An 11,563-nucleotide genomic window follows, 5' to 3' on the forward strand; every position below is an offset into this window, starting at 1 on the left:
TGAAAACTTTGTCTGCATAAATTGAAACCTTTAATTTTGACTCCTAGCATCCTTGAAACAACTTTGTGGCATAATGTGGATAAGAGTTTTATTTATATGGAACATGAGAAATACTGTACAGTATTTGAAATTTCTAATTGTAACATAACCATTTTGGGTGTTGGGGTATTCAGTGCTGACAAATAAAAATTGTTTATGTGAGCTCTTTCGAGCTGTACAACTTTTAATCACAGATGTTTATGATACAAGGCATAAATAGTTTTCAAGGTATGTTTGCTTCTTCTTGTATGCTGTTATTGCTATATCTTCACGATATTTGTTGGTTTCAGGTTAAAACTAACTTCAGAACTGCTATCACCATCCCTGAAAAATCCTGGTCGCGGTTTCGAGACATATTTGCCGATTATGTAGACAAAATGAAGGATGGTGGTGAGAAGGGACCTAGTGAGAGTAATAAATGAGGAGCATGGCATTGTTAGGTATGTTAAAAGAATGACTGGGGACAGGCACATGTTTTGGGGATGGTGGAAAGTACTGTGGTCAAGCCAGCAGAAATGGTCCCATTAAGTTTTGGAAACGCTATCTGCCAGTGATGTCCACCACTACTCAGAAGAGGTGGGGAAGAGGACCCAAAGAACCACTACTACTAGCACTTGTGTGTCAATTGCCATTCCCATTACAAACTGCCACCCTTAATCCCAGTCTAATGTATAAAGTGTAAAGAGAAGATTATAATCAGAGTCGTTTATTGTATAGCTTATGAACCAATTGATGAAAACTCAGAACAGGAAAATAAAAAAAAATAATTAAAAGCTTCTGTTTAATGCCAGGAAACTGTATATCCTCGGTAGACTTCCAGAGATAGTGAAATGTGAAAAATTAGAAAAAAGAGTTATATGTACTGGATACACACGAACTACTAAAGTTTGTAGTGTCTTTGGCGGCACTTGTGACTTGATATGCGAGATGTATGATAACCAGCTGTTGCCTGTGTGTGTGCATTTATTTTATGAACTCACTGTGATAACATTATCACGTAGCTGTGAGAGTGAACCGGTGAATAGAGAACTTAGTGAACCTTATGTGCAGGTACTACTACAACACAATGTAGCATAGACATGGTTCGCTATAGGTTCCAAAAAGTTATTGTTGAAAGTCATGGTAAGTGATAGTACTGTTACTATAGTGTGAGGCCACACTCAGCAGGTGCCCGTTATGTAGTGTGGTGGAGTTGAAACCTTGGAGTGGTGCCCTGCTGCCCAACTTGCACACCCACCATGTAGCCTCAATGAGTCACACTCAGATGACAGAAAATGCAGAAGGAAAGAATGGTTTGCACTGACCAGATCAAGATCCTATAAGTCTTCATGACGATATCATTCAGATACTAGTGATTTTTGCAGTGTAGTAACAAATCAGGGATGAGAAAGCTTACAGGAAGTGGTTCTGTGATGGGTGTGTCAGTAGTGGGCAGCAGTTATGTGCCGCCGTCCCAATGCGGACTGACCTCACCAGCCACTGCCACCAGTTGTCATGTTGTCTTTCATTGCCATTACCCAACCTAGCAGGAAATGATGTACCAGCAGGAGGAAGAGCAACTACCATGGAGCTAGTTTCATTATTCAAGAATTAAAAATTAAAAAGGTTCAATCGAAAAAGGGGACAGTACGGTTTGGTCAATGTCATCTTGTCATTATAGGTGCCACATGATATATTGTGACACCAGATATGGACTAGTTGATACTCATCTGTAGCTTGATGGTGCCCAAGTGGAGCGGCAGAGTACCGTCCTGTCCCCCCTGCTGCCTGCCTGCCTTGCTGGATTACCCTCAAGCCTCCTCGGACTCTCCCACACCCAACTTGCCAACAGTGCCAGGGCATAGCCTTGGAAATGTCCCTATTTTGGTCTTTTGATAATTTTAATAAGTGTCTACTCTTATGGTAAAAGTTCAAGCATTTTTATTACAAAATCTAATAATGTTTCTTTGGTCAAAGATGGTGCTGGCCATTTATTTCATATTTGATAATCTTCACAATGACAAAGATCTGTTTTATGTGGTGGACTTGCAAGCAAGTTTGGATCAAGAGATCAAGCAGAGGACATAATAATAATAATAACGATGAGGATAATAATGAGTCTAAGGATTAATTCAACCAAGCATTGTCAAAATTCATCAGCTCCCCATATAAGAAGACAGACACCCCAAGTCAGGACACATCACACACACTTTGTTTACTTTGTAAAATTATTTGCTATATAGATAGAGACTTAATTAGTATGTGAATGATCTTGCTGTAGAGTCTTGTTATGCTTCGTCTCCTAAGTGCAGTGTAAGGGATGTCAGTGGTGGACCATACGCTTCATGAAAACATAAAGTGTTGGCAACAAATTCTTCAAACTCCCTCCCTCTCACCTTTCATATCAAGGCTTTTATCTTGTGGACTGTGGCAAGGCACATCAGTTGGAGCATTTGGAGGGAGCACGACAGGAAGACTAGCAAGATTGATTGACACAGCTTTAATAGTAACAGTATAGGAAGAAATGGGAGTTTACATACATTGTAATTGATATTGATAGTTTTTTGTGAAAAGATTTACGTAACTAATCATGTTATTTATATGAATGATCACTTTCTACATAAAACATGAAAAAATGTTTGGTAGTGTATTGCCCATGTGTATTGCGATGGTAATAATGTGTGATCCCCCAGAATAGGTCTGGTCACTCATCCTCACCACCATGTTTCTGTTCCACCTGTATATACTACAATCAATCCTTTTGGGATTTTAGACCAAACATTTAATTTTTGCAGATCCTTTCTGAGCATCCTGTAATTGGTCTGCAATCTTGTGTGGGTGTGCGCGTGTGTGCGTGCTTATTATTTTCATATGTTTTCCAGAGGGAACCTGTATTTGTAATTTTTTTTTCTTGGTTAAAAAAGGATGTATAGTGAATAGTTTTTGTGTATTTAGAATATTCCAGAGTATTGTTTTTATTATAAAGTGTGTTGTAGTAAGGAAGGGCATAAGGTAAGTAGCTGTAGTGCTGCAGACCAATCTAAGGATTGCACATTGGCTCTTGCTTGTATTTGAGTACTCCCAGTGCTGGCTAATTACATCATCCTCTTTGTTTCTCATGTTCTCTTGATTTGTTTGTTCTCCGTAGCAGCATATGCCTACAAAAACGCACACATGCAACCACAAGTAAACATCTGGTAAACACGCAAAGGATGTAGTTGAAGAAACAAATAGTCTAGATGTTATTGGATTTCATTTTAACAGCAGATAGATTTAGAAATGATTCAGCTGGAGTTTTTTTATGAGTTACTAAACTTTTACGATACTGCAAGTGAAAACAGACACCAGGGCAAAGCCAAAAAGGCAGTGAGATACTTCTCACCTTGTCTTATATTCCTTTACATGGGAAAATGAGTTGTTTAGATAAGATTTTTCTTTGTTATGTTGCTGTCCATGGATATTTTTGCTTCATTTAATAAGCATAAAATTTTTTGGGAGTTCCGTAGTAACATTGTCAAAGGCTTTTTAGGAAACTTACTTCTATAGTTTGCAGGTCAACCCTGGTTTACAACTTTTCAATGAGGTTAAATTTTCTTAGACAGTTTCTTTACAAAGATGATGTAGAGTTGATCAGTGAAAACAACACACTTTCCTTCAAGATTTGTAGGTGTCATTGATAAAGGTTCTTGTACCTTTAAAAGTAATGCTGTATTTCAGATGAGTAATAAATGATCTGAGTTAGGGACTTTCAATGAGATAAAAGCAATGGAGTTACCTGTTTAAGACTCCCAAACTCTCTTCTTTGAGACTTGTTTTCTGTCGTCCTTTTCTAAGGTGAAACAGATTGATAGGGCTTGTTTTTTATCTTACCTTAGCAGTAAAGTCAACATCTTATTGCTATTCTTCAATCATAAACTTTCATAATCACTTAAGTAACATTTGAAGGAAATTAGCTGGGTTGACTGATCAGTTACCTGGGCAGAGCAATTAGGGAGATTGCGAGAAACCACTAACAAAAATTCACAGGGTCCCTTTGTCAGTACAGGATAATTGAGAAACAACAAAGAATATTAAATTAACTGTCTTTTCACGAGATGCAACAGGCATAAAGGATGGTCCTTTTCTTCAGTGTTTCTACTTGCAAGTGAAAAATTTGGATGAATACACTTGATCTGCCTTTGAAGCTCTTTACTGTATTCTAATAAATCCTCTCTGTTCATTTTCATCATATGGTATCATTCCATGTTAAGTATAAGACAGTGTTCTCTCAAAAACAGTAAAGTTCCTTAACTTGATTATTGCAACATGACACCAGATGAAAGCATTTAAAAGCATTTTTTTTTGTGTGTGCAGGTATGTGTCATTGTACTCTGAAGTAAGAAATTGCAGTTATATTTCTAAAGGAAGTTCTCTGTTGGTTTACAATGAATATGTATGCAGCAGGGTGCCACTACCCTTACTCCTGTTGTAAACTGGGGGAAACCTGTAGCTAGATCTATCTTTCTTTTGCCAGGTACATAGATACTTTGTACATAAATGCAGGATAGGCACAGTATTAAACTATAACAATATGGTTACAGTTGCTAACGGTTACTCGTTTTATGGTAATGCTTGTCCATACCTATGTCAGACTTCTTTGGTAAATCTCCACTGCTGTCACATTATTTTTCACTGCATAAGTAGCACATTCACAACAAAAATTTTAGTCATCAAGATTCAATCTTACACGCACACATTTTTGCCTGTTCGATGTCTGTGCCCGTCCTTTTCCAAGCTAATTTTCCTCCTCATCCTCTTGTGTACTTATGTTAAAATTCATAACTATTGTTTGTATAGATTGAAAATTTTATCATTTTTCATTATGTTTATTTTATTTGTTATTGATGAGCAATTTGGCCAGTATCCAGTGTTAATGATAGGCATAATTGTTGTACTTTCTTAAATTGCTATTCAGCCCTCCTAGGTAGAGTAAATTATTTTCCTAAGAAGTTGTAAATTATATATGAGTTTTTCTAAATCTTATGAATTGTTATATAATGAGAGAAGACATACAGTAGAATGCTTTTTTTTAAATAGGATGATAGTTTAATATTATTAAGTTGATTGTGTGCTGACATGAGGCAGATGTTAGCCAGCAGCTGCGTCCCCAGCCAGGCTCGTAGGCGCCCTTCTACCAAGCACACCTTGCACAGGTGGCATGAGCTTGGTGTCGCAACTTTCATGACTTAAGGCAAAATTTCCTATCAGTTTTTGGTGTGCTTTATGTACTTCAATTTTCTATACAGAAAGTTTGTAGAAAAAAAATTGTGGTTTTGGACATTTATTGGCAGAGTGGGAAATAGGAAGGTGTGGAGTGTAAACCAAGCACGGAATGTGCTCTGCTTGCAGTAATTTGGTGTTCCTACAAGTTCATGCGCCTTTGTTGACATAAGTGCGCTGGGGATGGTAGAAGGGGAACTATTACTACTACATTTTGAGTTGCAGCACCATCAGTGTAGTAGAAAGATGTGTAGCAATGAAAACAGTTCAAGCAGGTGCCTGATCAGTTAAAGTGTACTGGGTGAAGAACTCGTTGGAGCCTCAAGTTTGTTGCAAGTAGGCATTTCCGCACGTATTTTGTGTGTGTCCATATGTCTGTTGCTCCATGTGACCATCCCTGAGTAGGATACAGTACTTCTATCTGTGTTACCAAACAGTGATGAATAGAAGCCTTCATTGTTTGCGTTTTAAGCCAATTCACTGCCATTTTTTGTCGTATCATGGTGATGGATTTGAAGAAGAAGAAGTGAAGTCCAGGGTATTGGCTCATAAAGAGAGTTTCTTTTTTCCATTTTTTATTTTTGTTTTTGTTTTCAATGTTGATTTGGAAGAAATATTTGATGGGATTAGATGACTTGTGTTGCTTTGATATGCCTGATTTTTCAAGAGGAAGAAATTAAGATTTTGATTTTTTCAGAATGGAGAAGAGCATTTATTTTCTTTATTTAGCAGTAATAGCAGCAGCAATTACATTTCTCTAAGGGTAAATATTTTCAATATTTTACCATTCTCTTTCTTTTTTCTCTCTCCAGCAACTGTGTATTAATTCTAAATTGCTTATTGAGGTCTAGCTGTGTTGTAATTAATGACCTAATAGATATGTATTGGTCTCACTCAATCCCATCTTTTTTTGGCAAGAAATAAAAGACGATCAAAAGTGGATTCTATTGTGTTCTTGTACTGCAGTCTTCTCCTTTTTCATAGGTCCAACAAATTTAGTCTTAATATCTTTGTAAAGTATATGCTGCACATAATGAATTTGGTAAAAAAAGATGGTCAGTTTTCTTTATAAGGCATATTCTTTTTAGCTGCCAAGCAATTCTTGCCAATAAAATTAACTGAAAGAAGTGGAATGTATTTACATTATGATACGTTTTGATAAATATAGTTGAAAAAACTCTACTGGAATTATGATTTGTCATACTTTCATCTTCAGTACATAAAATTTTACAGTGCCCACAACTAGGGAACAGTTCCGCTGTGCAGTAAGCCTGAAAGTACATTTGAACCAATAAAAGCCAAGAAGAAGATTAAAGTATATTTATTCATGTAGTTTGAGCTTTAGGTAAAACAACCAAGTATGATGGTCCATAGAAATCAAACACCAGTGACAGGTCAATTTTAACCTGTGGGACCTAACATGCTAAGATAGACAGTAGTCTTGCCAACATTTTTGTCTACTATTAGATGCTCACTGATCAGCCAATTCAATTTCAGATATATTATTGGGTTTCTTTAGTGAAATTTTCCTCTGATGTCATTTTGAAAAATATGTTGCCAGTCAAAATATCAAAACATGCTAATCGTATGTGTCGTAGGCACTGTAATTAAAAAGTATCTCTGGAGTTCCTTGATTTAAATAAAATGAGGAAATTGAGTGAATAGGATGGCTGGGCATCTTTTGTCTTTATTCTTTCTCTCAGATTTTCTTCCCATCTTGAGGTCCAACATCACACATGCATGAGTGGTCTTCATTATGAGAGGTTGTTGAAAGTTTGTGTACCAAACAAAAATTGGTGCTCTGTTTTGTCAGTCAGGACTTGGCAATACATAGGCTTTGATTGTAGTTGTTGATTTTGATTACCCTTTGATATTGCAGTCAAATTAAATTTTGACGTTGTAAAAATTCGCAAAAACTAGAAAATTATTTCAAATACATGTATGGACATTTTGGATGCATAGAATTTATGGTTAAAGAATGGGATCTTCATTGGCAGTGTTGCTACAAAACATCTCTCATGACAATAGAAATTAGAGATGGAGAAGCACATGTGCAAGCTTCTGTAATCATTTTTTGTTAACATACATATTTGATCAGTATGAGAATGGACAAATGCAATGGAATCACCCAAGAATTCATATTTTTGAGTGAATCATGTTTCATAATGTATCACCTGTGTCAGGTGACATATGAAGTTAGTTTTGAACTAGAATATATGTATGATATTTGATGTGTATTGGTATTCTTTAATACAGTAAAAGAGAGCAAGATTTAACAGCTACATAAGGCTGTGGAAGTCAATGGAGACTGGCAACCTGGAAAAGTAATCGTGCTGAATGTTTTGCCACTGGTAAAACTGAGAGAGCCTTACAGGTGAGAACCATCATAGTAACATCATCTTTATTAGCAACACCACAGCTATTAATAAAAGTGGATGAGCACGTTAGCGCTTCTCTCCTGATAACATTTGGTTAAACTCTCAGAGCTGCCATCTTGCCTAGTTTTATGAGCTTGCACCTGAAATTTTACCTTTTAAGCCACAGTGATGTGTAATGTGTTCTGGGCTTTCGAAAATGAATGTTTTATGCTGGAAATTGCATAGTGCTCAGGTCCTATCACATGACAGAGCACTGAAATATTTAAGAAGTCAGAGAGTATATATTATGTTTATAATTATACAGCAGTTTCAAACACGTACATGTTTGTCAAAGAATACAAATACACAGCCAATTAATTTTCTAATTGTTGAGCTAGTTTATGAGGAATTAGTAAAATCATTGGCATTGGGCTTATCCTTAGTGTTCCTACTCAAGGTCATAAAGACAGCCATTAATTTGAACGTGACTGGAGTTTCCTTTAACTCAAAATGCTACTGGTAATTCCTTATACCAGAATAAGAATATATTATGAAAAAAAAGTTTATATGGGTAACTTGCCAAAACGGTGGAGTTACGATTATTTCTCTGATGCAAGTAAAGTATCCACGAGACTTGCAGATAACCCAACTTGAAAACCATGTGTGATGTGTACACCTGGTTTATTGCATTTTAAAGAAAATGAGTCAATACAGTAATTTCAGTGTACTGTACCTATGACAATATCCAGATCCCCTATTACAACGTCCAAATCCCTATCCATTACCTGTATGAGGTACTCCAATAGCCACAAGTCGTTTGGTATTATAGAACCAGTTCAGCAAAGTTTTATAATCCTGTAAGTTGTTTGTAACTTCATGAATAACAATATAAAATAATAAAGAATTCTGTGATAAATCACGAATATATGGACATTCCAATGAAAAGTGCATGAGTCCCTTTTGAAGGTTATATCTACAAGCAATCCACTTATAACCTACCAGCCACAATGACATCGTTAACTTCTCTCTCATGAAATTTCTTGGTACGCTTTTCACTGACAGCTTTGAAATTAAAAAAAGAAATAAATAGAGAAATTCTTCAGAGGTGGGATTAAATCCCATGATATTTGGAGGACTAAGGTCAGTTACTGTATTCAAAAATCTCACTCCTAGAATACCTTGGGAACTATATTTTGGCAACAATTGAGCCAAGTGAGTGCTGAAGTGTAAAGAATAATTTTAGTTTGGAGAAGTAATTTGAACTTGGAAATCAGAAATTAACTCTTGATAATTTTGTAATGGTAGGATTTTAAGGAATCAAAATAATAATGTCCAAATTCCCTAGCAAATAAGGATTCAATTTACTGACGTTATTTCCATTCAGTAAACAACTGATGTTTTTCAATTTACATCTGAGCAGATAAGTTTCAGAGTTGAGCACTAAACTACCATATTCCAATTTAATGGTTTTACAGTTGTGTAACCCCACTATCTTGGCAGCATTCCTTCAGCCCCTAGCTGCAACTCTTTTCATTCCTTTTACTGTACCTCCACTCATATTCTCTTTCTTCCATCTTCCTATCCACCCTCTCCGAACAATTGATTCATAGTGCAACTGCGCGGTTTTCCTCCTGTTACACCTTGCAAGCCTCTTAACTGTTAGTTTCCATTTCAATGCTGAGTGACTTCAGAGGTCCCAGCTCTTTGGCCTATGGCGTAAATCCTATATACTATTTTATTCTTTTGCCCCATTTCAAATAACAATAGGCACTTGACAAACCTTTCCTATGAAGATGTCACATTTCAGTCTTTATTTAGGTTATGCTTTCATCTCAAATTGCTTATTTGACCACCAGCTACAGTACAATGCCACGTTCCAACACCCTAAAACGAAGCAAGAAAACTTAATTTCTTATGCTCCCCTGATGTTCATTCAAGTAGGCATTTGCCACATGTAATGTATAATTACAGTTCAATATTTTTTCAGTGGAATTTATAAGAGAATAAAGCTTTACTTTAGCTCAATAGAAAAAGTACGTAATAAACAAGCAATATCAATACACTGTACCAATTACTAGAAATTTGGATAATTTTAAGTTTACTCAGCTATGTCTCCTTAAACACCTTATTTTCCTCTATGGGCATGTATCACTAAAACAGGTTTTGATGTAGGAAAAACCTATTTTTGGTAGCTGCTGTGACTCCTCAAAGGAGTTGCACTCTCATGGTCCTCCATAAGACAGAACAACCAATTACAAAGAATTCTCGTAATACATTCAATCCTACAGTGCTTTTTCAGTGCCATTAAAGGCATTTTACAGCGCTGTAACTTGATGTTGCATCAAGTTACAGCACCATGGGTGCCGTTGACGGCGCTAAGGGCAAGAATAGGCATCAAGTTCATGGCGTTTACGGCACTGTAACTTGATGCAACATCAAGTCACAGATCCGTAAGCACTGTTAAAGCGCCGACAACTGCGAAAAATCGACTTAAGGTGCGGCGCTGAAATGGATCCCCACCACCATAAGTCAAGGATGCAATGGTTGGTCTTGGCCAAAATTGCGCTTGCTGGCACAGTAAAAGAATATAAAGGATTCAAGACAGGAGGGCTCTGTCTCCTGTCCTACAATGACTACCTTGTCTCTTACTATGCCTCGCTCGCACAGATGTGACAGCAACATACGTTGGTCATCTTCATTACACGCCAAATCTGTGCAAGATAATGTTCACATCAGTCCCATGCCTTTTCTTCAGGGAAAGTGAGTGGGTTTGAAGACTCACAGGGGCTGCCAAAAATAGGTTTTTCCTACATCAAAACCAGTTTTTTGATAGTGTAGCCACTGTTCTTCCTCAAAGGAGCTTATAAAAGAAGTTGACAGGTGGCGAAATGGCTAAACTCCTAATAAATAAACCCCAACAACCCAGATTAATTTTTGGTCCGAGGTATAGTCACAGGTTATTAACCATTTTCTTCATTCTGGATACCCGTAGGGTTTGGCAATAAAGAACAGGAAACAACACACGAACCAATATGTGTATAATTCTTTTGTGGTTTGATGGCAACTTACCTAATTATGTTGGGTCTGGCTACGGGATTATTGCGGGATTATTGCGCCTTTCCCAGCGATATCTCAGCATGACCACCACTCTCATGGCAACAGTGTTTTCATGAATTTTTTTATTCAAGGCAAAGTCACTGGATATCAACAGTTCTCTTTATTCCTGATACCCACTCAGGTCTTGCAATAAAGAAGAGGAGACACTTGAGCCTATAAATGTATTATCCATTGTATCGGTATCCGGAATAAAGAACCTATAAATGTATTATCCGCCATGGTTCTACATTATTGTAGTCATTACTGAAAGGTTCTTTGCAGCGTGCCTACGGCCCCTAGCTGCAACCCCTTTTGTTCCTTTTACTGTGCCTCCGCTCATATTCTCTTTCTTCCATCTTACTTTCCACCCTCTCCTAACCATTGATTCATAGTGCAACTGCAAGGCTTTCCTCCTGTTACACCTTTCAAACCTTTTACTGTCAATTTCCATTTTCAGCGCTGAGTCACCTCATAGGTCCAGTGCTTGGCCTTTGGCCTAAATTCTATATGTAATTCAATTCATTGTGGTTCTACAGTGATTTACCTAATTATGTCAGGTCTGGCTGCAGGATTATTGCACCTTCATAGGTTCAGGATTACTGGCTCTAATAACCACTCCGAATACTAGAAGACTTCTTCGAAGGATACATTTCCAAAGAAAGTGAATGATGTACTCACCTTATGGATGTCATGCAACTTATGAAAGGGGCGAGGGTCTGCTTTTTTTAATGAGGGCCAACAGAATCATTTTCAGTCCATGTAGAGAGAGTGGTTTGTGCTAAGGTGTAGGAAAAAAAGGACCATCTGGGATGTTCCCCGTGACATCTAGGTAA

The 11,563-nt window shown here is 37.1% G+C and overlaps 1 protein-coding gene across 13 annotated transcripts in view; it reads left to right on the top strand.

The window, feature by feature from the left end:
• Positions 1-7,123, top strand: part of Pur-alpha (Purine-rich binding protein-alpha) — a 341,292-nt gene extending 334,169 nt beyond the window's left edge. For 6 of the 13 annotated variants that reach the window (XM_067126415.1, XM_067126418.1, XM_067126412.1 and 3 more), the window contains one exon: positions 330-6,459. In XM_067126415.1, coding sequence (XP_066982516.1) covers positions 330-461 — 132 coding nt within the window. In that variant the 3' untranslated portion in view covers positions 462-6,459. Of the gene's footprint in view, positions 1-329 lie in introns of all 13 variants that reach the window. The other 7 variants (XM_067126410.1, XM_067126424.1, XM_067126414.1 and 4 more) reach the window with 2 other exon arrangements.
• The last annotated feature ends 4,440 nt before the right edge of the window (positions 7,124-11,563 follow it).

Source organism: Macrobrachium rosenbergii, chromosome 24 (genome assembly GCF_040412425.1).
Source record: "Macrobrachium rosenbergii isolate ZJJX-2024 chromosome 24, ASM4041242v1, whole genome shotgun sequence".
Taxonomy (NCBI): Eukaryota; Metazoa; Arthropoda; class Malacostraca; order Decapoda; family Palaemonidae; genus Macrobrachium; species Macrobrachium rosenbergii.